Below are 27,424 nucleotides of genomic sequence, written 5' to 3' on the forward strand. Positions count from 1 at the left end.
AGAACAATCTGACAGTAACCAGAGGGGAGGTGGGGTGGGATAATGGGGGGAAAGGGGGAAGGGTTTTCAGGTACAACTATAATGGACACATGGACAAAACCAATTGAGGGGTGTAATCAGGGGAGGGAGGTGGGGATGGCTGGGGTTTGGGGGGAGGGTAAGGGGAAAATGCAGATAACTATACTTGAACAACAACAACAACAAAAAAAGAATGAAGAGTCCCTGATTTCCTCAACTGTCATCATCTTTAACAATAGCATTAAATTACATTGTTATAAAATCAGTCTAAGGTCACCTGCACTCATAGCAGGCATGTTGCTTCAGAGGACTATTCTACCTATGGGGCAGGGAGAGGGAAGGACAATTACCTTCTTGGGCTAGGATACTGCAGCCCTGCTTTTACTCACTATAGCAGTTTATTTGTTATACCATCTGCAAGCATCTAATCAGAGCCACTTAGGGATCTATCATCAACCCAAGTAATCCTTTCTACCCAGTTGTGTAAAATAACTGATGTATCCTCCTGATTATTTACCAATGCCTACAATGGTTCATCAGGCTTTTCTGGTTTCTTCCCATAAAATGTCCTATCTCTTTCACAAAATACTCTCAGCACACAGGAGTCCTCTGCCCTTGTCCTCCATCAATCTGTATTGTCTCTGGTGTAACCCCAGAGCCTTAAGTTCATTGCTTTCTAAGCAAATACTTCATCTTCCCAGGTAGCCTTATCAGCCTTCCAGTGAGAGGAAAATCCCTATTAAGCCAGCAGTCAACTTTTCTGAGTTTAAGTTTTGCCAGTTAATACCAAAAATGTGTAAGCATCTAACCAAAGATTAGATCCTCCTCATATTCTTTACTGTATTTTTCCATTACCACTTATCCCCCTTATACCGCCCTTCCCCTGCAATCACCACACCGCTGTCCACGTCCATGACTCCTTTTTTCTTTTTGTGCAATCCCTCCATCCCCTACCCCCCACCACCCCAAGCTGTCAGCCTGCTCTCCATCTATGAGTCTGTATTTTGCCTGTAGGTCCAGTTTGTTCATTAGATTCCACATACAAGTGAAATAGGACAGTAGTGGTCTTTCTCTGGCTTATTTCACTTGGCATCATGTTCTCCAGGTCCACCCATGCTGTCACAACGTTTATGGCCAAGTAGTATTCCGTTGTGTAAATGTCCCATAGTGTTTTCCACGCATGTATTGAGGGACACTTGGGCTGCTTCTATATCTTGGCAATTGTAATTAACACTGCAGTGAACAAAGGGTGTTTATGTTCTTTCAAATTAGTGTTTTGGGTTTCTTTGGATAAATTCCCAGAAGTGGAATTGCTGGGTCATACGCAGTTTCACTTTTAATTCCTTGAGGTGTCTCCATACTGCTTTCCACAGTGGCTGCTGCAATCTGCATTCCTACCAACTGCAAAAGGTTCCCCTTCCTCCCCATCCTCGTTGGCACTTGCTGTTTGTTGATTTACTCATGATATCCACTCTGACAGGTGTGAGGTGATAGCTCATTGTGGTTTTAATTTCTCTGATGATTAGTAATGTAGAGCATCTTTTCATGTATCTCTTGGCCATCTGTGTGTCCTCTTTGGAAAAATGTCTATTCAGGTCCTTTGCCCAATTTTAAATTGGATTGTATGGTGTTTTGGTGTTGAGTTTTGTAAGTTCTTTGTAAATTTTGGATATTACCCCCTTATCACACGTATCAGGAATATGTTCTCCCATTCAGTGGGTTGTCCTCCTCCTATTTTTTTGTCCCCTCCTTTTTCTGGCCAAAATGTGCCTTAGCCTTTGTGATTCATGGATCTGTACAGGAGTCCTCCTAATAGCACCACTGTGAGCTAACATACCTTCAAATCAGACTCCACACAAACCTGATTACCCAGAATTACCCACTATTGAGCTTCATTAATAATTTCAAAGACATTTCTGTTTTGTTTTATTGTTTTTAATAAAATAATTTTTTAATTCCAAAGGAGGGTTCTACTCATATTACACAGAAAAACTGTTTTCCATATTTATTGAGGTATAATTGACAAATAAAAATCACATATATTTAAGGTGTATGTCTGAATTTTTTTTGTTATGAAAATGGTAATTTATTTCATTAGAAATTATAATTAATTTTTTTAAATGACTCATATATACAGAAAACAACAGACCGATGGTTGCCAGATGAGAGAGGAATTTGGGGATGGGGTGAAAAAGGTGAAGGGATTGAGAAGTAGATTGGTAGTTACAAAATGGTAATGGGGATGTAAAGTACAGCACAGGGAAAATAGTCAATAATATTGTAATAACTAGGTATGATACCAGGCTATTGTGAATATCAGGGGAACACTTTGTAAAGTATATGACTGTCCAACCACTATGCTGCACACCTGAAACTAATCCAAAATAATATTGTATGTAAACTGTAATTCAAAAAACCCCCCATAAATGTTTAAAAAATAAAAATTAAAAATAAATAATTTCAAAGACACAGGCAATTAAGAGTTGGAAGAAGTAGAGACCAATCTGGTGCATACAGAGGGGCTCCTTACCATGTGAGTTAATAACCCACGCACCTTACTTAGAGATCTTATCACCTCTGGACCAGAGTGCGTGTGTCTGATACAGGCAAGGGAAGACCAGCAGCCTTTACCGTCCCAGACTTCTCCTGGATCTGACTGCCCGTATTTGCCCATATTTTAAAAATTATTTGTAAAGCCTGACACTGCGTACAATCTGTTTCGAGTGAGACAGGTTTGACAATCTGGTCCTTTGTATCCACTCATATTTATCCATTCTCTTTTATTCCTTCCTATTTCCCTGACCATCTAGGGTCATTTTCCTTCCTCCTGAACTACCGTATTTTTGGACTATAAGACGCACCCCCCCCAATTTGGGAGGAAAATGGGGGTGCATCTTATAGTCCGAATGTAGGTTACCTGGCTCAGTACAGGATTTCTGCTTTAAAGGATGTTATTAAATATTTTACCACATTTTTTTGCTTCAAAATTTTTTTTCCTATTTTCCTCTTCTAAAGCCTAGGTGTGTCTTATGGTCCAAAAAATACGGTAATTTTTTTTTAGCATTTCCTTTAATGTGCATTTATAGCGGTAGCCAAATGAAATAGTGTTAGTTAGTTCTAAAATATATTTTGACTTCATTCTTGGACATATTTGTCTTTGCATATGGAATTTTTGGTTGGCGGTGACACTGCTGTAGTACAGGAGTCACTAAACATTAGCCATGGACCAGCCACCTGATTTTGTAAATAAAAGCTGGGACACAGTGATGCCCTTTTGTTTACATGTTGCCTATTGCTGTTTTCATACAACAATGGCAATTGAACAGTTGCAACAAAAACTACCTTATTTTGCAATGTATAATGCACATTTTTGCCCAAATTTTGGAGGGAAAAATAAGGATATGCATTATACATGGGTAGTACCCAAAATACCTTGTGCCTGTTCTTGTGTTCTGTAATTATTTGATACATATTTCTTGTACAATATGTTCAAAAATAAATGCTAAAATTCCTTTAAAATACAAAAAAAACAAGTATCTAACTATAAATAGGTAAATAATTGAATTAAAAATTAAAACAAAAGTTCTTTTCCTGAAAGTTTGGGTGAAAAATGCGGGTGCACATTATACACAAAAGTGCGCTATACATGGCAAAATGTGGTAGTTTGTTTTTTTAGATTCAGTTGTTCATAGTGGTGAATTTGTTGCCATTTTAATATTCATTGTTCTGATCTTCTTTTTCTTATATAAGTCCCTTTAGCATTTCATAAAATAATGGCTTGGTGATAGTAAACTCCTTTAGCTTCACCTTGTCGGGGAAGCACTTTATCTGCCCTTCCATTCTAAATGATAGCTTTGCTGGATACAGTAATCCAGATTGTAGGTTCTTGCTTTCCATAACTCTGAATACTTCTTGCCAGTCCCTTCTAGCCTGCAAAGTTTCTTTTGAGAAATCAGCTGACAGTCTTATGGAACTCCATTGTAGGTAATTGTCTGCTTTTCTCCTTTTTAAGATTCTCTCTTTATTTTAACTCTGACATTTTAATTATGATGTGTCTTGGTGCGGTCCTCTTTGGGTCCAACTTGTTTGAGACTTTCTGTGCTTCCTGGACCTGTGTGTCTATTTCCTTCACCAAAGTAGGGAAGTTTTCTTTCATTATTTTTTCAAATAAGGTTTCAATTTCTCGCTATTCCTCTTCTCCTTCTGGCATCCCTATGATTCAGATGTTGGTATGTTTAAAGTTGTCCCAGAGGTTCCTAAGCCTATCCTATCTTTTTAAATTATTTTTTCTTCATGCTATTGTGATTGAATGCTTTTTCCTTCCTTGAGTTCCAAATCATTGATTTGATTCTCAGCTTCATCCTCTCCACTGTTAGTTCTCTGTATATTTTTCTTTATTTCACTTAGTGTAACCTTCATTTCTTACCTTATGTTTTTGTCATACTTAATGAGTTCTTTCAGCATCCTGATCACCACTGTCTTGAACTCTGCATCTGATAAGTTGGTTATCTCCATTTCGTTTAGTTCTTTTTCTGGGGTTTTGTTCTGTTCTTTCATTTGGGCCATAGTTCTTTGTCTGCTCATTTTGGCTGCCTCCCTGTCTGTTTCTGTATGTTAATAGAGCTACTTTGACCATGTCTTAGAAAAGGCACTTGTAAATCGTGTGGGGCAGAGCCTTAGGTAATTGCCAGGGTGGGGCAACCCGATTCACTGCTTTGTGGCTCTGTATGGGGGGAGGAGCTTGGAGAGGGGACAATGCCACTGCCTGGCTTCTGAAGGTTTGCCCAGCACTCGCCCCATATCCAGTCAACTTCCCATATGCTACTGATGCCCTTCCAGCTGTTGTCCTGCTGGTAAATCCCAGAGTGGGGGGAGGGGGGCAGGTTGCATATGTTCTAAGTCCATGTAGGCCCTTTAAATGGACTCTCCTGAAAATCCAGCAGTTTCTTCCACCACCCCCACCTCCACTAATTTTTACAGCCAGGAGTTATAGGGATTTATCTTCCCGGTGCTGGAACCCCGGGCTGTGTGGTCTGGCCTGGGATCACTTGCTCCCAAGGTATGCCTCCTGATTTTTATCCACCACATGTGAGTGTGGAACCACCCATTCTGACATCACTGCCTCCAGGTGCCACACCATCTCCATGCCTCTCAGCCAGTCTCAGTGACTCCACCCCTCCTACAGCTCTGGATGAATGTGGTTCTTTAAATCCTTGGTTGTTGGACTTCCATACAGCTAGATTTTCTGACTGTTCTGGTTGCTACTTGTTTTGAGATACAGGTGTAATTCTCTCTGTGGTTGCACGAGGAGGCAAAGTGTGTCTACCTACGCCTCCATCTTGACCACAAGTCCATTTCCAATTCTTATTCCTTTCTTTTTATTGCCTTGCTGGGCCTCCTAGGATATTCTTAAGTGTTGATTAAGAGAGGTGATAGCAAGAATCCCTGTCCTGTTTCTGAATGTAAAGTGAATGCTTTCAATGTTTCCTCAAGATGTAGGCTGCAGGTTTTGTTTTTGCAGATATATCATGTTAGAACATACCTTTTTAGCTCCTGTTTTAACACACATACATTGAATGGATGCAAAATTTTTATCAAACCTCTTTTCTGAATCTATTGAGATGGTCTCAATTGATTTTTCTCCTTGATTTTCACATATTTAACCAACCTTGTATTCCTGGGATAAACCTTACCTTCCAATACATTGCTCAATTAGTTTTCTGATATTTTGACTATGATTTTTGCATATATGTTCACATGTGAGTGTCCTACTGCCTCAGTAGAGTTTTGGTATAAAGGTTAATCTGGCCTCATACACAGATGCTCTGTTTTTCACAAAGATGACAATGCAAAGTATAGAGGAAAGAATAGCCGTTAGAATAAATGAGACTGGGATGACTAGATAATTTACACAGATTACAAAAAAAAAAAAAAAAAAGAATAAAACCAGACCACTACTTCCTACCATAGACAAATAACAATGCCCAGTAGATTACAGACCTAAATGTAAAACTATAAAGCATTTACAAGAAAATACAGATACCTCCATAAGGTTTCTTACTCAACTTACAAATAGCAGCAACCATACACAAGAATGCTGCTACGTGAAAATTGAGAATTTCAGTACATCAGAGAACACTACAAAGACAGTGAAAAGGCAGGCAGGAATGAGAAAAGACTTTTATATTACATAAAACCTATAACCACTAAAATCTAACAAATATAAAGATTGCCTGCAAATAAATGAGAACCAACTGAGTGGAAACCTGAGCAAAAGATGTAAACAGATATTTCACAGAAAAAGAAATACAAATGGCCAATATTTATACGAGAAGATGCTCAGCTTCATTAACAATCACAGAAATCCACATTTAAATTGCATTGAGATACTGCTATACAACAACTGAAAATTTAAAAAAAAAAAACAAAAAACCCACAATACCCAGCAGAACTGTTACATACTATTGGTGGAAGCATAAATTGGTATAATCACTTTGGAAAATAGTCTGGCAAACTGAACTAATAAGAAAAATAGAGACAGACTTGTAGCTAGAGAGTAGGATGGCAGTTATGGGAGGGGAGAAGGGAGTGGAGGGACTCAGCAAATGGGAAAAGGACTCATGGACACGGACAACAGTGTGGTGATTGTGGGGGAGGGAATAAGAGAGGTTTAATGGTAATGGGAAAAATACAATGAAAAATAAGTAAATTCAAACGCCCCCCAAAAAGAAAATATTCTGGCAATATCTAGGAAATGTGAAGGTATGTATATACCATAAGGTTTGCATATACCCCAATACACCACATATACCTGTGTGTGTATGTATGCACAGGGCATACATACAAAAAATTACTCACAAAATTAGGAATAATAGCCTTAAACTGGAGAACATAAAATTTCCATCAAAACCAGAAAACTGTGACATATTCATCAGTGGCCTTGTATAGAACAATAAACATGAATAAACTACAGCTACATGCAACCTGAACATGAAAAATAATGTTGAGCAAAGTAAGCTAGACAAAGGGGATGTATAATATGTAATTTCACTTAGCAAAAGATCAAACCTGAGTAAACTAAATGATCTTAAACGGATGCCCAGCTAAGGGGCTAAAATATAAAGCAAAGGAAGGAAGTGGCCACCGTGAAAATCAGGATGCTAATGCATCAGGCAGGGACAGCATGGCACTGAGAAAGGGGAAATGGAGCTGAGTGGGACTCCAAAGTGCCGGAAATGTTCTATTTCTTGTTAGTTATGCATGTTGTAATATAATGTTTTATGCACTTTTTAATAAGTATATAATATTTTCACACAAAAGTTAAAAAAGGAAAGGATGCTTATATCATACTTGAATTTTTCCAAGGAGATATTTAATGCAATTCTTTCTGATGAAATTGGTGTAACTGCTTACCATTGTTAAAATATTAAGGCTTTAACAGTTACAAAAACTTCAAAGAAAATATAAAGCAAGCTTCTTACAAAAGCGAAACATTCCCATTGCCTGGAAATATCTTCAGAATGTTTATGCTGAAACAAGATGTGCTCTGTAAGAGGCCATCTGCTCAGGCTGTTCATTGTCTGCTACAAGTCGTAATCCTATTTGCATCAGTAATTACTTGTTCAAATATAAATATACCAGAAAAAATTAAGATTTCAAAGAATACACAGAAAAAAAGACAAAGGCTGTAATTCCCAGTAATTCTGTATTAAAACAGCTCAACACAGGTATCATTCACATAGATAACCTCTTTCATGAAACTGTTCACCTTAATCTCCCCCTGACATCTCAGTCATGAAAAAACTACAGATTTTACTCACTGTTCTCAAGTGGCTACTCACGAAAACTTATTTTAGCACGAGGGCATTCTAAATGAACTCTATCTCTAGAAACACCTGCTCAAAAACTACCACGGCTTTAATCTACAGAAGCATGAGACTGCAATAAAAAAGGTGTTTTAAGTAAACCTCTTAACTAATCCAACAGGCACTAAAATTATCAAACCAACACTTTCCTATCTCATACCAAAATCATAGTTAATTTACAGTTCTTCTTTACCTTCTGTTTCTTAACACAAAAATGTCTTTCTCCCCCCTTCCTTTCTTTTAATTTAAAAGGGAGGAGAACTTGGTAGGGCCATCTATTTGGCTGCACTGGAAACAATGAATGACAGAAAGCTGCGGGAAGCAAAGACAAAGAACAAATAACTGAGCCAGCTACATGGAGACGCATTAATTCACGTGAGAAATATAAGAATGAATTAAAGCATTCCCATAGTTACTGGGTAATGATGCTATTCTCTAAACCCAAAGCTGTGGACCAAGATAAACCAGGATGACAGCATATTTAAAGTAAACATAGATTCCTGACGAGCACCTGGTATCTGACATGGACTTGCACCACGAATGGCCACAAAGAAGGGATGTGCTACCTATGTGACCAGCTCTTTGAGAACTATGATCGGTAAGACTCAAGCCAACTTCCTCGGCTTCCTCGGGTAGAGTTAGCTCGCTTGTATCTCTGAAGTTCACAGGTGGAGAGAAAAGTACATCTGCTGTGACTCTTGCAGAGAAAGGGGGATTACTTGGGAGTCTGTACATGACTTCTTTACCAATGTGTTTCTTTTTCTTGCTGCTCCTGGACTGTATCCTTCGCTGTAATAAACATGAGCAGTGAATACAACTTTTTTTGAGTCGTGTGAGTTCTTCTAGTGAACATTGAACTAGTTAGGTAGTCAAGGGAACCCTCAGACAGGGCCAGTGAGTGAAAAGGAAATTAAGGAGTCAGCAGGGTGGGAGAAGAAATGAATTTAGTTTCCTTGTACGATGTCTTGATCACATCCATTAGAATTCTATGGCTTCTGAGTAGCAAAATATTTTTTTACTATTTTAGCTTCAACAGTGGTTCAAAATTCGCTTCAGCTTTAGCTCACTATTCTACGTAACTTCTATTAAATTTAGGAAAAATATAAAGGAACACTCCTTACTTCAAGAATTTATCCTGATGTATTTTGTGATCTTGTTCTCAATCTTGTGTGTATATAAATACATAAACACATATATGTGTGTCTTTATATATTATCACTACTTTTTAAATCATTATGTTTTTACTTTATTCTCCTCAAAAAACTTTACTCACCATCTAGCACATGTACCAATTTGCTAGGTGTTAGGAATGAAAAAAATTAAGAAAATAAAGCTCCTGCCCTAGAAACTAGAGCAGGACACTTACACAAACACAACATCACAATCTTTTCTAGGCTTCTCTAAATGTTTCATTTCTAACCGTGTTCTAGACACAGGCTTCATAAAAGATTGCATCTCTAGTGCGATACTGAGATTGAAAACACTGCACGGTAGCTGTATGATGGATCAACCTTCTATGGAAACTCCTCTGCAATAACGCTCAGAAGTCTGAATAATGAGCTATTCCATGACTGAGTCGGTGAGAAACAAAAGGCAACCAGAGCAGTAATAAAAATATTACCAGAAGCTACCTCTGCTTCCTGAGCATGAAAGTATAAAATTGTCTGGCAATTGAATAGCTTTGCTATCCTTAGGTTAGTTCATGTTTCTAAAACGATCATTCACTGCAGAGTTCCAAGTACGACAGCAAGAGTGAAAACAATTTCTCATTCCTTCTTTGCATCACATTGAGTTCTATTTGGTCCTGTCGGGGCGTCCCACCTTTTGGCGTCTCTGGGCCACATTGGAAGAAGAGTTGTCCTGGCCACACATTAAATACATTGTGACATATAATCACAAAAAAATCTCATAATGTTTTAAGTAAATTTATAATTTTGTGTTGGGACCCATTCACAGCCAACCTGGGCTGCATGCAGCCCACGGGTCACAGGTTGGACACCGCAAGTAAAACTAACTATTGAATGCAACCAACACATGCCCTCTAAGTAGTGAAGAGGTGATACAGCATAGTCAACGGACTGTGAGAATGGACTGTGGAGTCAGGCTGCCGGGATCTAATCCCGGCTCCACTGCAAATGACGAGTTACTTCCATGAAATAAAATGAAACAAAACAACATAAAATAAAATGAGTGTCATCACTATTTTTCTCCTTTTCTTCCATAAAAGAATTAAAATGAGAGCACATCTAGTTTTGCCTTGTAGAAATCAAAAATGACAATTAATACATAAATGGACATGGTCTTTCATAAGATGAGAATTTCTAATAGAAATCCTTATCATAATCTTACTATCAGCATTAAATTTTTTATAATCTTCTAACACTCTCTTCTTTGGGATATGGTACTCCTATTTGTTCGGGTGGCAATGCACAAGCAAGTGAGGATGCTCTTGATGGACCCACCAAATCATAGTGTAATGACACTGAAAGAACTAGAAAAAAATTTTACTAGATTATGGAATTGCATACATATATACATGCTACATATATACATACTCTCCAATATGAAAATAATAACCACAAATCTGTATCTATGAAAAATCTAAGCAAGATCAAAGTAATTTTTTTCACTAACATTAACTTGATACTGGTTAACTAACAGTAACAGTACCTAACTTCTTTTTCTTTTAATCCTTGCCCGAGGATACATTTATTGATTTTAGGAAGAAAGAGGGAAAAACATCAATGTGAGAAACACTGATTGGCTGCCTCCCATATGCACCCCGACCAGGGATCAAAATCACAACCTAGTTACGTGCCCTGACCAGGAATTGAATCCACAACCTTTTGGTGCATGGGACGATGACGTTCCAGCCAACGGAGGCACACTAGCCAGGGCTAGCCACTAACTTCTGAGTACCTACTGCATACCAGGGAGTATGCCAAAAATTTGCATGCACATTTTACTTGTACCTTATTTACCTTACTCACAACCAGAGGAGGTAGTCATTGTTATTTTCATTTTGACAGTGCAATGATTAATTTTCAAAAAGGTTACATATAATTTAATCAAAGTTCAAATAACTGGTAAGTGGTAGAATGAGGACTTGAACCCAATCCTAACTCAAACCTTGTGCTCTTAACCCCAAATCTACACTTTTATATTATGCTATAAAAACCTAAATATTTAAACATTTTACATAATCCTATTTAAATTTTATACTACCTAGAAAAGATAAATGTTAATCAATTTTAAGAACAGAAAATAAGCATCAGTGGGAAGATCACTTAAATGTTATCACCACAAAAAAGAAATGGTAGTTATGTGACCCAATGGAGGTGTTAGATAATGATACGGTGGGAATCGTTTTGCAATATACAAATGCATCGAAGCAATACTGCACTTCAAGTTTACACAGTGCTGTGTGTCAATTCTCAATAAAGCTGGGGCGGGGGGTGGGGGAAGTAAGAGTGGCTGAGAGGCCTCTTATTAATTATTTCTTCTGACTCCTGAGTTCCAAATGTAAGATGCTTTTGTTAAGTACACAGCTAAAGAAATCTAGTTTTATAAGCTGTAGTTCAAATAAAGGACTTTTTCCTAGGATATGAGCCAACCATAAAATCAATCACCTAACTTACCTCCTCAAAGAAAGGAGATATTTTTAGAGAATAAAATTAAGTTTTAAGGGACAAACTAAACCCACTCTGCCTTATTTGCAGCCATTTTGGAATTTATTTATTTTAATTTGAAGGAGGCTAATATTGTCAAAAAAAAAAGCAGGTAAACCCTTAGTCTTTAATTGCTGTTTGCTAAAGGAAATATTACTGATATAAATATTTAGTTCTCTGGGAGTCCTCTAACAATATTACCCTGTATGTCAATGATTTTTAATTTTATACAATTAGCATACTTATAGTCATAACTGGAAAGACAGTAAAAATTATATAAAAATAACTTTCATCAATGAGAACTGTGAAAAGATTATTCATAGAGCAATTATGTCTAGCTCAATCCAACTTAAAATTTTATTATTTTGGAATACATTTTTCCTGAAACACAAATGTCTTGAGTCAGCATTAGATAGCTACTAAAGACAGGAAAACCTGCTAATCATTAACTTAAAGACAATCTTAAATCAAGCCTTAAAGTGCATCTACCTTATGATATCCATTGCCTGGTAAAGGATTTCAGATTGATCAACTCCAAGAACCTTCTTTGCCCCAGCTTTAGCAGCAAACATAGAGAGAATTCCAGTTCCACAACCAACATCCAAAACTACCTGGGGTAATTAAAAAATATATATGTGTTATTGAAAAGGTCTAATATTTTAAAGACTTTACCAAGTAGGTAATTGTTTCTATTTGGGGAAACTGAAGATACCATTACAATGGGTTGTTTTAAATTTGTAACAGTGTATTTGGCCATAGCCTGTTGCAATCAGACGCCACAACGTAAATTTAAGAGATGTTTTAACCCCTGGCTGGTGTGGCTCAGTGGATTGAGTATCGACCTGCAAACTGAAAGAGATGTTTTATATGAAATAAGCAACTTCCATAGACTTCTTAATAGGAAAGTATTTTAATTTCTTTATTGTATGCATGTGCTAATTTAGGTTCAGTAATCCTAAATTTTAACAGAAATAAACTATCTCAAGTTTGAATGGCAGGAATTAACTTAAACAGAATAGCCTGATTCAATATAATTTTTAAAAATGGTTATAAAGGAGTCATGGATATAGAATATCATCACATTCCCTCCATTTCCAAAATTAAACATTTGCCCCAGCTGGTATGCCTCAGTTAATTGAGTGCTGGCCTGCGAACCAAAAGGTCACCGGTTCTATTCCCAGTCAGAGCACATGCCTGGGTTTGGGCCACCAGCTCCTTCGTTAGGGGCGTGCAAGAAGCAAATGATCGATGTCTACCTCACACATTGATGTTTCTCTCCCTCTTTCTCCCTCCCTTCCCCTCTCTTTGAAAATAAATAAATAAAATCTTTAAAAAAATACAAAATTAAACATTCAACTTGCTATAACAATACAGGTACAATAAAAACAAGTTGGCTTATCAAATTCAGAAGAGTTGAGAATTTAAGTTTTAAAAATTATACTCATTATCATTGGTGAAAGCAATAAAAGAATTTTTATGCATACATTGGGTTAGCCAAAAAGTCTGTTTAGTTTTTTTCCATAAAATAAAAGACACATTTTTCATTTTCACCAACAACTTTATTGATCTGGATATTTTGAGTATGTCAGCTATCTCCCATGTGGTATAACGTTGATTGTTCTCCATTAATGTTTCTTTTGATCGCTATCAACTTTAACTGATGTACCCAACAGTGGAGCATCATCCAGTGAGAAATATCCAGCAGGCAACTTCACAAACCACTTTTGACACATTTGATCAGTCCAGCACCTTTTCTATACACTGCACAAATCTTTTTTTTTTTTTTTTGCATTTCAGATGCATTTTTACTTTTCTTGAAATAATAAAGCATAATATGCTGAAAATGCATATTTTCTTCCTTCTTCATCATTAAAATGGCTACACAAAAATTCACCAGTTTTGATAAGTTTTTTTAAGTGCACACTAATATGACAGCTGCCACAATACAATCTAACAAAATTGTTTCAAATGAAGTTAAAGACTAGAGCCATCTTATGGAAAAAACCAAATGAACTTTTTGGCCAACCCAATACAACACAATACATGTTTTGTATTCCTTCCCCTTTTCAGAAATGAAAGCATATTTTAGTCACTGTATTACACACTGCTTTTTTAATTTAAAAATAGAGAGATCTTTCCACATCAGTTTATGGATAGGATTCCATATTATGGCTGTAGCATAATCTACTGGTCCAGTTCCCTATCGATGGGCATTGGAATAGTTTTTGAAATTTTACTATGACAATACTGTAAATAACCTCATATCGAATCCCATTCATACAGGAGTAAATCTACATATTCCTGGAAGTGAAAACACTGTGCAAATATTCTGTCAGAAAGTATATACGTACTTATAATCCTGCTAGACATAAGCAAACTACCCCTCTAGGCCAATCCTACTCAGGAAGACTCCACCAGCAATGTGTAAGTGCCAACTTCCTCATAGGTGAGACTAGCCCACGGAACAGATAATCAAACTTTTGAATTTCTGCCAATCTGGCAAATGCAAAATAATGATATACCAGTCTAGTCTTAACACACATTCCCATTATCATAGGTTTAACATCACTCCATATGCTGTAGAGCCATCTTTAGCTCTTTTTTTACGTGAACTAGCTACTTACATCCTTTTTCCACGGACTTACTAGTCCTTTTCTTATCAATTTTCTAATCAAATTTTTCTTATCAAATCTTAGCAAATAAGTGTTCTTTGTAAATCAGGGAGATTGTAACTCCACAATATGACCTGCAATGTTTTTTTCTCAGCATAGATTTGTCTTTTGTTTCTGCTTACAGTGATTTTTGCTATGCAGAAATTCTTTCCTAACAGTCAAACTTATTAATCTTTTCTGTTATGGCATCTGGATTTAATCATAACTGGAATGACCTTGCCCATGTTCTCTCCTATTTCATCCTTATACATTTCCCTCTAGTACATTTATGGTTTCATTAATACAGTTTGTTTTCCTATTGCGGTATACACTAAGTGGCATGGTTCCAAATTTACTTCTGTTCAGATGGCTAACCAATTGTCCCAAGATGGTATTTAAAAGCCTGTGTTTCCCCCACTGATTTGCTATAGGACTGCTATGGTCTTAATGTTTGTGACCTCCCACCCCTCAAAATTTTATATGTTGAAATCCTAACCCCCAAGGTGACAGTATTGGAAGCTGGGCCTTGAGGAGGTGATTACGTCATGAGGACAGAGCCCTCACAAATGGGATTACCACCAACACCATCCAGGATATAACCTTTTTACCCAGGTAGTCCACTGCCGGAAATTTACCTTATTATTGTACTCTCACACATATAAAAAGATTTTAATGTTTTATACTTTATATGCAGCATTGTTTCTAATATAACAAATTAAAATAACTTATGGACATTCTTATATTGGATACAGGAGGCCTTAAAGAATGTTCATAAAGAATTATCTCTAAGAAAAATTACTGAGTAATGAAAGCTAAGTACAAAAGGGTATGTATCATAAACCACAATTAGAGTATATATTCTTTTGCAAGACTATCATATACATAAACATATATAATTTACATATATAATTCTTATTTAATCCTCACTTTGCAAATGAGGAAAGTGAGCTTCAGAGAGGGAAAGTAACAGGTCCAGAATCATATAGCTAGTAATTTGCAAAGCTAGCATTCAAACATAGGTCAACTGCTTCTAAAGCCTATTTTAAATTATATTAAGTGTATCAATTATTTATTATATCTAGCTCAGAATTAGGTAAGTGAGGAAATAAACTAAAAGTTGATAGAATCAAAGAGGTACAAATCATAACAGAACAAACTAACACTTAAAATCATAGAGAAATTGAATTTACTTTTTCTAAAAGAAAAAAAGTGAATTTTAACTATAGTTAATAATCAAAAGCATAAAAAAGGCACCTTACTGTGACTTTCTTCAATGGACCACAAATGGAGATTAATTAAGAGTGAGTGATAACACAATTAAATGCCACTCAAAGTTAAATTTAGTCTGAGAAACCATATGGCCTCCGCAGGAGCTTTGTGAGTTGAAACAATATTGAGAAAGGAATGAAGGAAAGGGTGGCAGGAAGGGAGGGATGGACAGAGAGGGGAAGGAAAGGAGAAATGAACACATTTTTACGTATAAGCACCTTTTTGAAAAATAAATCTCTTCTTGCACTACACAGTATGATAGAGAAGCTAGTGTTGATATAATGAAGTTTGTCGACCTAATGCAGATAAAAGCAAACAAAAACAATGGTAATAAAACTTAGGAAAGCATTATTTCATACATTTTAGAAAGAAACATATTTAAATAATCTTATCAACATATTCTGTAATTTTATGAACAGAAATGATATGGCCTATACATAAATATAAATAGTGTGACTTAAAACGTAGCTAATGGATCCCTCCCTAATTACTCATTCTACTTCAGCCTAATAGTGTTTAAAGTGAAGTGGCACGGGGTTAAGGGCACTAGACTGGGAGTAAAACCCCTCCGGTTTGTTCATTTTTAATGGCCTGTTTTAGGGCAAGTCAATTACCCTATTGGTTTCAAGTTTCCTCATGTGTAAAATGGAAATAAATACTTGCCTGTACCTAGTTACAGGAATACTGTATAGCAAAAATGAGACATGTTTGAAAGCAATCTATAAGTTATCAAATACTATTGAAATATATGGTAGTATATTTTCTAAATCTGTACTGATAGTAAAAAAAAACTATTCCAAATCATTTAAAAATATAAAAGCTCTAGATTATTTAATATTTTTAATTATAGGGAATTATATCCTGAATATGCTTTAAGGAGTTAGAAATTGAAACATGTAACATTTTACACTATACTATATATTTGAGAAACCATAAATGCCAAGCAAAGAACTAAACAATATAATCCCAACTTACTAATAAGCCCTTTACCGACTTTGGCACATTTAACATCTTCAATAAGAGCAGTACAAAAAAATTATGAAGATTCTTTGTTTTTCACGGTCATGCGTTTTGCCCGAAAATGTAAAATACAACATATACAACATTTCTATAATACTATCACAAAAGAAGAAAAAACAAGCAGGAAGTGACTGTGTATAAAGTTTATGAAGCCAGTAAGATGCACTCCATATACAAAGAAATATTCTAATTACTTAATTTCTCAATAATTAACATTACGATTACCCATACCTGTGCTAATTTTCTTAGATATTATAAGATAAAATCTATCCAGGAGCACAGTGGAGAAGAAACTTCTAATTACTTTCACTTAAATTCTCATGTTATACATATCAAAAAGTATTAGGAAAAGATAACTCAAAGAAAGACAATGATGGTGTTTTTATAATAACAAAAATCATAAAATTTTAAAGTACCTAGGAATGAATTTAACCAAGGAGGTAAAAAACCTGTACTCAGAAAACTATAGAACACTGAAAAGGAAATTAAGGAAGACACAAATAAATGGAAGTATATATGGTATTCATGGATTAGAAGAAATTAACATCATTAAAATGTCCATACTACCCAGATCAATCTATAGATTCAACGCAATTCCTATTAAAATACCAATGGCATATTTTACGGATTTAGATAAACAAACAAACATTTCAAAAATTTATATGGAACCAAAAAAGACCCCAAATAGCCTCAGAAATCTTGAGGAAAAAGAACAAAGTAGGAGGGATCACAATACCTGATATCAAACTCTACTACAGGGTCACTGTAATCAAAACCGATGGTACTGGCATAAGAACAGGCAGACACATAGACCAGTGGAACAGAACAAAGAGCCCAGAAATAAACCCAAGTCTCTATGGTCAACTAATGTTTGACAAAGGGGGCATGAGCATGCAATGGAGTAAAATACCCTCTTTAATAAATGGTGTTGGGAGAACTGGTACATGCAAAAAAATGAAACTAGACCACCAATTTACACCATACACCAGAATAAACTCAAAATGGATAAAAGACTTAAATGTAAGTCGTGACACCGTAAGTCCTAGAGGAAAACAGGCAGGAAAATTTCAGATATCCCACGTACCAGTATCTCCTAGGGCAAAGGAAATAAAGGAAAAAACAAACAAATGGGACTATATCAAATTAAAAAGCTTCTGCACAGCTAAAGAAACCATCGTCAAAATGAAAAGGGAACCGACCATATGGGACATATGGGAAAGCCAATGATATGTTGGAAAGGGGTTTGATCTCCAAAATATATAAAGAACTCATACAACTCAACACCAAGAAGATGAACAATCCAATTAAAAAATGGGCAGAGGACCTGCATAGACATTTCTCCAAGGAGGACATACAGAGGGCCCAGAGACATATGGAAATATGCTCAGCATCACTAGCCATCAGAGAGATGCAAATTAAAACCCCAATGAGCTATCACCTCACACCTGTCAGAATGGCCATCATTAATAAATCAACAAACAACAAGTGCTGGCAAGGATGTGGAGAAAAGGGACCCGTAGTGCAGCCACTGTGGAAAACAGTACAGAATTTCCTCAAAAAGTGAAAAATGGATCTACCTTTTGACCCAGTCAATTCCGCTGCTGGGAATATACCTTAAAGATCCCAAATCACCAATTCAAAAGAACTTATGCACCCCTATGTTCATAGCAGTGCTATTTACAATAGCCAAATGCTAGAAACAGTCTAAGTGCCCATCAGTAAATGAGTGGAACAATATTAGGCTAAGTGAAATAAGCCAGTGGGTGAAAGACAAACACCATAAGATCCCACCTGTAAGAGGAAGCTAATGAACAAAATAAAGTAATAAACAAAATAGAACCCCAGGCATGCAAACATGGAACAGACTGACAGTGACCAGAGGGGAGGAGGGGAGAAGGGGGATCATGGTGGAAGGGAAAGGGACTAGTCAAGGAACATGTACGAATGGTCCAAGGACATGGACAACGGTGTGGGAACCGCTGTGGGATCGGGAGATGGGATGGGTGGAGGAGGACAAAGGGGAGAACGTTGGGGCAGTTATAACAGAATAACAATTTAAAAAATCATTGTTTTAGAAGATAAGCTCAAAAAGATTCACCATTTCTCTAATTATTATACAGCTGGTTCTTGAGAAGCCTGGCAAGACTGGTGATTCCCAGACCAGTACGTGTTTAATTTCTATATTCACATATTAAAGAAAAGATAAAATTAAAGTCTAAGCGTAATCTAACTATAAAGCAAGATTTCTAGTAGTAGCACATCTGCTTCACTAAAAACAAAGTGGTTTTTTAAAAAATATACCTTATTCATTATGCTATTACAGTTGTCCCCATTTTGTCCCTTTTGCCCCCTCCACCAGGTACCACAATTCCCTTCAGCAATTCCCGCCCCCTTAGTTCACGTCATGGGTCATCCGTATAAGTTCTGTGGCTTCTCCTTTACTACCGTTCTTAACATACCCCTATCTTGTACCTATCAATCTGTACTTCTTAATCCCTGCACCTTTCCACCTATTTTTCCCCTTCCCCCTCCAACTGATAACCCTCCAAATGACCTCCATTATCTATTATTCTGTTCCTGTTCTAGTTGTTTGCTTAGTTTGTTATTTGAATTCAATTATTGATAGTTGTGAATTTACTGACATTTTAATGTTCATCAGTATGATCTTCTTTTTCTTATATAAGTCCCTTTAGCATTTCATAAAATAATGGCTTGGTGATGGTGAATTCATTAGCTTTACCTTGTCTGGGAAGCACTTTATCTGCCCTTCCATTCTAAATGATAGCTTTGCCGGATAGAGTAATCTAGGTTGTAGGTCCTTGCTTTCCATCACTTTGAATACTTCTTGCCAGTCCCTTCTAGCCTGCAAAGTTTCTTTTGAGAAATCAGCTGATAGTCTTATGGGAACTCCTTTGTAGGCAATTGCCTGCTTTTCTCTTTTTTAAGATTCTCTCTTTATTTTAACTCTGACATTTTAATTATGATGTGCCTTGGTGCGGTCCTCTTTGGGTCCAACTTGCTTGGGACTCTCTGTGCTTCCTGGACTTGGATGTCTATTTCCTTTACCAAATTAGGGAAGTTTTCTTTCATTATTTTTTCAAATAAGGTTTCAACTTCTTGCTATTCCTCTTCTCCTTCTGGCACCCCTATGATTCAGATGTTGGTATGTTTAAAGTTGTCCCAGAGGTTCCTAAGCCTATCCTTTTTCTTTTTTTTTTTTGAATTTTTTTCTTCCTGCTGTTCTAATGCTTTTTCCTTCCTTGTGTTCCAAATTGTTGATTTGATTCTCAGCTTTATCTTCTCCACTATTGGTTCCCTGCAGATGTTTATTTCACTTAATGCAACCTCCATTTCTGTCTCAGCCTTTTTTATGGCACTGAAGTACCCAATGAGTTCCTAGAGCATCCTGATAACCAGTGTTTTGAACTGTGCATCTGACAGATTGTTTATCTCCATTTCATTAACTTCTCTTTCTGGAGTTTTGTTCTTTTCTTTCATTTGAGCCATATTTGTTTGTGTCCTCATTTTGGCAGCCTCCTTGTATTTGTTTCTGTGTACTAGGTAGAGCTGCTTTGTCTCCCTGTCTTAGCGCACCTGTTAAGTTGTATGGGGTGGAGCCTTAGGTTATCTCAAGGGGGGTATATCTTAAGGGTCACTGCTCTGTTAGGTTATCTCAAGGGTTACTGCTCTGTTGCTCTGTATAGTGGAGGTCTCACAGTGGGGACAATGCCACTGCCTGGCTTCTGGAGTTTTGCCTGGGAGGAAGCTGTCTCTCCACTTGAACTTCACTTTCTCCCCATAGGCCAGTGGTGGACTTCCAGCTGCTGCCCTGGGGCTGAATCCCAGAATGGGTGGGTGTGTGTGAGTCCTAAATCTATTGCAGGTTCTTTAACAGGATACCATTTCTTCTGCTGCTACAATCCCCACTGGCCTGTACAGCCACAAGTGATGGGGACTTATCTTCCTGGTGCTAGAACCCTGGGCTGGGTGGTCTGAACTGGGGCCGGGATCCCTTGCCCCCAGGGTATCCCTCCCATTTTTTATCCACCACACATGGGTATGGGACCACCTGTTCCCATCTCTGTGCCTCTCTTCACCACTCGTCATCTCCACCCCTCCTACCCATCTGGATGAATACGGCTTCTTTAACCCTTGGTTACTGGACTTCCACATAGCTCTGTTATCAATCCTGGGTGATACTTGTTTTGTAGGGTAGCTGTATTTTTTGTTAGAGTTGTGCACGGATGTGAGGCATGTTTACCTACACCTCCATCTTGACTAGAAGTCCTCCAAAGTGTTTTTTTTAAACACACATATTAAATAACATTTTTCTAACACTTGGGTGTAAATATAGAAAGTATAAAAAATTCTTAGTCTCTGCTGCAATAACATATAAAATGCATAAAAGATAGCTAAGTACAAAGAACCGATAAAACTAAGATTTAAAAAATGAAATCACTGTTTGTCTATAATGGAAATCAGCAAAAACAGACACACACCAACATAAACCTTTCACGATAGTTACCACTTTGGCCAAAAGATATCAGAGCACCATATAAATTTCAGCTGAGTCACAAGTAAAACACTGTTAGGAAATAGGTATAGAAAATTAAAAGCCGATCTATGTTATACTCCAAACAATTTTAAAACCAGGAAGAGAGTTTTCAAAATATAAAGGTGTTCAGTAACTGCTGTAATACATGTAAAGCCCATGAAATAACCTTAGACAGATTATCTCTTTTAAACAGAGGTAAAAGGGGAATTATAAAAACCTGATATGTTGTCATATACATGTTCTTGAAGTGACAAGTATGGGAAAAAATTCCCAAGCAAAGGAATGTAAATGGCAGATGATAATATTCTTGAATGAATTAGTGGACTAACTTCCAATAAGGAGGACCTGACAGAAAACTTGAACTTTGAGAGGTAAGCTTGAGATGAAGGGAGGGAAAGAAGAAAAAACTGAAAGAATTCACAAGAGGAAAAACAAATTACACAAATTTCAAACACAGACACACACAGTGTGAAAGCTCACCCTTGAAATAACCTGACGCATTATGAAGACCAACTGTAAAATTTAAAGCGCCTAGTAAAGGAGTAAATAAATGAGATCTTAAAAGCAAGCAGATAAAATAAATTCTACCTTACATTACGTGTCCCATCTTCTTAAAATTATTAATTTTTAACTAATTTACAAACTGGAATACTAATTAAAAGTGTGCTTTGCTATGAGGCTTATCTGATACATTTAAAATTTACAGGAATCACAGTAAATAAAAAACATGCTTTAAGCAACATTATCTGGATAACCAAAGTTTAACTATGTCACTATAATTAATAATTCCAGTTTTAAAAAAATTATATATTGAATGATAAGCAGTACTAATTAGCATTTCTGTTATCAGTATTCTGCACCACGGAACAGCATCATAAATGTTTTCCATGAAATAAAGTCAGAAATACATTAAATCAACTGTTGTCACAATGATGACACCAAAGAGGATTTCTACTGTCCAAGAACTACATGAAATGAACAATTAATAGCCTTTGCTACTCACCTTGTCTTTGAAGATATGTGGATTTTGGTATATGAAATCTCGGTAACTTTCTGTTCGTATTTTGTCCTACGGTGGAAAGAGGAAACGTGTTTACAGAGTAATCTAAACTAATAAAAAATGTTCCAGAAAGTTATTTGCTATTTTATCACACATTGCTAGTTTCCATAGGTATTTTTTTTGCTTGAAAAACCATGCTTAATTTAGTTTTCTTAACAGAAAACTGTAAGAACAGAAATAGTAACACCACACACAAAAAGGTTAAGAACATCACTGAAAGTCAAATAATATCTGCTATTTAAAATGTACACATTTTTGTCTTGACATGCATTATCGTATGACTTCAACTGATAGTTAAAGATAATATAAGATGAACAGTATATTTCGCGCCTTTAAATAGGGCCTGGAATCTAGAGCCTGTCTCCCTGTATTAGAGTTACATTAAAATACTGGAGGAAAAAAAACCAAAACAGGTACACGTAAAGTTACAGTTACATATGAAAAATGAAGCTTCAATTGTTTTTCTAAGAAAGTCGTTTGTCAGAACCTATCTGATTTGTTATCTTGTTTTGTTTCTAGAAATGTCTATAGAAGAAGATGATGCTTAAAAGCCCATAAGCTTAAAAGTAAATCATTTGAGACCTGCCGCCCACATTATGAGGCTTCCACACTCTGGAATCTCACATGACCCGTAACCGAGGCCGGCACCGAATGCCAACATTTATGCTGGTTCATGGACAGAGCTGATTCCCTTTTACATTAACTCGGCTGAGACACCTAAGGACAGCAAAGCACGCAAAGGACTCTGTTGTCAAGTGAGTAAAATGAGTATGACAAAAATATCTCAGATTGGGCATTCTAGTTTTGCACTATATAAAAAAAAACGTTACACCAAATACTGCAATGTAAAATTTGCAGTAAATGTTTTTCTGCCAATATAGGGATTTAAAAAAAATTTTTTAAGAAAGAGTCAAATTAAAAGACAAATTGTTCTATTTCATTACTGAATCTAAAAGGTGGGGGGGGATTTCATGCTTTCTGCTGGAATTATTAATGGCTTTAAAAACAAAATTTTAAATCAGGTTTATTAAATCTTTTCCTGAGCCCTGGCTGCTGTGGCTCAGTGGACAGAGTGCCAGCCTGCGAACCAGGGCAGTGCCGGTTCAATTCCCAGTCAGGGCACATGCCTGGGTTGTGGGAGAGGCAACCATACATTGATGTTTCTCTCTCTCCATTCCCCTTTCTCTAAAAATAAATAAAATCTTTTAAAAAATAAAGAGAAATTTGAGAACCAATAAAATAATTTCTCACCTCTAAAAAAAAACCTTTCCCTGATTTTAAGAATTACTTTTAAAAAAATGTAATGTTTAAATAAGTTTATAAATATTAACTAATTTTAACACTTAAAATACATAGCATTTCATACATTTTTATACTCTTCTTATACCATAACCAGTGATTTTCGCTGACACAATAAAACCTACAAGGGGTGAACACCAGTTAGGAAGGCAGGCACTTGGAAAGCTCTCACCAATCACACTGCTTCACCACTGCTCCGACTAAATCATCAGCATCCCAACTCCTGTCCTAAGTTCACGCACTGCCGCTCCACTCAGCTACCATCCTTCACCCAGGCTCTCTCTATATGTCTCTGTTTTTGTTCACAGGCTCACCCTGGCGCAGCGAAATCCAAAGTACACCTAACATAGAGCATTAGAGCAGTTTCAACTCAATAACTGAACTTTGGAAAGAAAATTTCACTAGATAAGAAAATAGAAGCAAATAAAAGACTACCGCTTGTAACCATTTCTAAAAACTTATCCTAACAAGACTAACACTTCAATACAAAATAAGGTAATAAACAGAAACTTAAAAATTGTATTTTGCACCAGCCTATTACACCAAGAAAAACACATCAAGAAAAAATAAAATTAGAGCTCCAATACTAAAAAGCAAGATAATCTTCTAAGACTGGTAAAGTATCATGAAATCATTCCTATGAATATAAAAAAATTTTAAGAATAAGACTAAAGACAACAGGAAAGTTATATGCTATAAATTTTACATATATAAATGACATGTTTTAAATGTATAGGCTCATGAAAATGGACAGGATGCATGAGTCAGCTGCAACACAATGAGAAGAATGCAGTAAAGGAAAACTAATGGTACTATGATTCGTGATAAATGTTCACGAGAATGCACAATGTTCTCCTTGGAAAAAAAAAGAAAAAGAGTGATACATCTCAGATTTACAACATTAGTCAACAATGACGTTTCTTCAGAAAAACAAAGTGGCAAAGGATTTTGAAAGTTCATGTTATCTATCCCTCTATTAACTGTATCTCTGGAATTAAAAAAAAAAAAATCGTCTGAACGCCAGCAATTGTAAACAGAAAAATAAGATCTATGTATATGGTTTCTCAACTTAAATTATTAAAAAAGATCAGGTGAGTTCTGATAGTAGCAGAAACATGAACAGACTGTGCTAAGAAATGTTTTTGATAAGAAACAGAAGAAATATATAAGGCATATTTCATATTCACCTACAGTACATAACTTAGCAAAATATAAAATGGACAAACAGCTCCTTTTGAATGGAATATATCCATATATCCTATGAACACTTAAGTCATCTCCAAGGAGAGATAATCACATTATATAGCAGCTAAGGGAAACTAAGGTATGGAGAATTATATTAATAAGAATTCTTAGAATGATTATCTAAAGAGGAAAACATAGCACTGGAAGCTTCAGGCTGGAACTTAAACCTCTGTGTAGTGGGTACATCAAAAGGACTTAAACATGTACGATCAAGCGTGAGGGTCTTTTAGTTATTGCTACCTAGCTACAAGCATCCAGGACAGAGTGCCAGACATAAGTGCTCAAGGTGGACTTCCCTGGTGAGTGTGCTGAAGACAGTCACATGTACTGTCTCCTGGGAGCCTCAACCTTACCTTTCTGAAAAATGCAACACAATTTCTGTACCAAAGGCATTAAAGGTTCTTGGCATTAATATTGATGGGTGATTTAAAATGACAAACGCAGGCTTAGATTAACTCCTTCAAAGAAAATATTCTAGACAACAAAATTAATTTAATTTTGACGAAAAACCTAAGTAAGTCCATTTATTTTAAACGATTTCACTCTGGACTTAATGTATTACTTACAACTGTTATTTGTCATGTGACGCCATTACCCGAGTGACAACAAAAAGCACCACCGTGACACGTCATTAGTGAAAATGACAGGGCACTGCTTTAAAAGGCCTTAGGTAATTACAATTACTGTTAATCAGCAAACCTTCCCTCTTCAGGTCTACAAAACCGAATAAACAAAAATAAACATGTTATTAATCCCCAGGTTATTTTAAATGCTTATGTTTCAGGGGAACACAGTCTTACGGCTTCTATAAAATAAAACATTCTTTTGAAGAGGCATTTACGAGGGAATTTTTTGTTTGTTCATTTCAAGAAAAGGTAATGGCATCTAAAATTCACAAATAAACATCTAAAATTTTCAGTAATTTTAAAATTCCAACATTCTTTACTCTAGTTAAGAGAATTTCAGGTTTACAGAATTGAAAAATTATTTCTTGCTATTTTACAATCGATAATATAATACATGATAAAATGTACAACTGGCAGGTATAACTAGAAATCTACTTGTATTTTATATAGACATTACTATTATAACAATTAAAGCCAACCAAACTTAAATACCTGATTTAACCAATTCAGAAAATTGCTCTGTGTATCAATGATTTCAAATGTAAAAAAGTTATGTCATAACAATTGAGAATTATTTATAGTAAAATTTTGTACCAAAGAATTATTTGCCCAAACTGAAGTCAGTATAGCTATTTAAAATACTAAATTAGTCACTTCCTTCGTACTTTGAAAGACAAATGTATAATTAGTTCCTATTTAATAGTTGCTCTTGAGAAGACTAAAATTGTCAATAATTTTTTGCTTATGTTCTGTTTAAAGTAAAAGTGATTCTATAACAAAGATTAATATTAATGATCTTAAACAGAATTTAAATAACTTTGATGCTTCTACAATCTTTTCAACCCAAGATGAGCTATCAAGCACCAGAGATTTAAAAAGCAGTTATCCAAAAAAAAGCAGTTCTACAGCATATGTATTAAGAAACTGTTTTATTAAAATTTTCCTTTAGTATGGATTTGGTGCATTTATGCTCTTTTCTAACCTTTAGCATTTCTTCATGTATCCCATAATGCCCGTATGAGCTGAAGTAAACACCATCCTCATCCTCCTGGAGGTCTGCAATGGCAGTAGAAGATGCCGACCCGGTTCTGACATCTGCGTTCATCACAAAATCCTGAGCAAATTGTCTGTAATCAATTTGAAATACACCCTTGAGACAGGTTTATTAGACCATGAAAAAAGGAAAGGCTAGAGGCTGAAGAAGAAGAAGGGGGTGGGAATGGAGCGTGCAGTATGACAAGCCTTCTAAAGCACCTTCTGCCTTAAGCAACCGAAAGCTCCCCCTGCTGGATCCTAAGCAATGGCATGTTCAAACCCAGCTGTAAGCATCCCTCTGCAAACCGCGAAAGCACTGCCAACAGCAGATTACTGCTGTTTCCATCTTTCAACTGGGTAAAATAAGCACATTACCTTTATTCCACTTTATTATTCTAAATATTCCGAAACCTTATTTTAGTAGCTGAATCAATGTAGTACTGTATTTCAACTCTTTATTCTTTAAAACCTGTTATCTCATTGAAGGGTTATATGGGCAGAAAGTGGACCCAAACTGAGATTTACACATACAAACACCACCCACTCCAGCTCTATAACTTACTACCCCCTTTGATGACAACATATTGAAATCTATAAGTATGCACAGAGAGAAGTGCAAAGACACAGACAGTATAGCTGTTGGTGGTTACTGGGCTACCCAGCATATAATCTCAGAAACAGGGATGGGGAACTATAAGCAGCTGTACTATCCTTTCTGCTGAACGTTCTGGCAAACTAACAAATAGGCACTCACAAATCCAATAGGTAAAGCTAGAGAAATATTTGGTAGAAATGCAGAAGCTCAGGCCCTACTCCAGAGCTCCTGAATCAGAATCTACAGTTTAACAAGGTCCCCAGGTGATTTACATGCACATTAAACTCTGAGAAGTACAAAGCCAGTAGAATACTATTTTAGTCAATGGAAAAACCATCCTATGTATCTGGTTTCCTGATTAAATAGTGTACCATAATTACATTTTGATTCTTCAAAAACAAACATTTTAATCCTGTATTTCACCCAAACCTAAAAGTATTAATCCCACCACTTAAAAGCCTAGAAGAGGAAAAGTAAAATGGAGAAATCTACTAGAAACAAGGTAATTCAAAGGAAGG

General features: G+C 36.2%; 1 protein-coding gene across 2 annotated transcripts in view; it reads right to left on the minus strand.

Annotated features, from left to right (window-relative positions):
• The window catches only part of PRMT3 (protein arginine methyltransferase 3), a 110,083-nt gene that overhangs the window by 75,165 nt on the left and 7,494 nt on the right, over window positions 1-27,424 (minus strand). For both annotated transcript variants that reach the window (XM_024558755.4, XM_024558754.3), the window contains exons 7-9: window positions 26,259-26,403; window positions 22,050-22,115; window positions 12,041-12,162 (exon numbers count right to left, since the gene is read on the minus strand). In XM_024558755.4, coding sequence (XP_024414523.3) covers window positions 12,041-12,162; window positions 22,050-22,115; window positions 26,259-26,403 — 333 coding nt within the window. The remainder of the gene's footprint in view (window positions 1-12,040; window positions 12,163-22,049; window positions 22,116-26,258; window positions 26,404-27,424) is intronic.

The sequence above is a fragment of the Desmodus rotundus genome, chromosome 5 (assembly GCF_022682495.2).
Source record: "Desmodus rotundus isolate HL8 chromosome 5, HLdesRot8A.1, whole genome shotgun sequence".
NCBI lineage: Eukaryota > Metazoa > Chordata > Mammalia > Chiroptera > Phyllostomidae > Desmodus > Desmodus rotundus.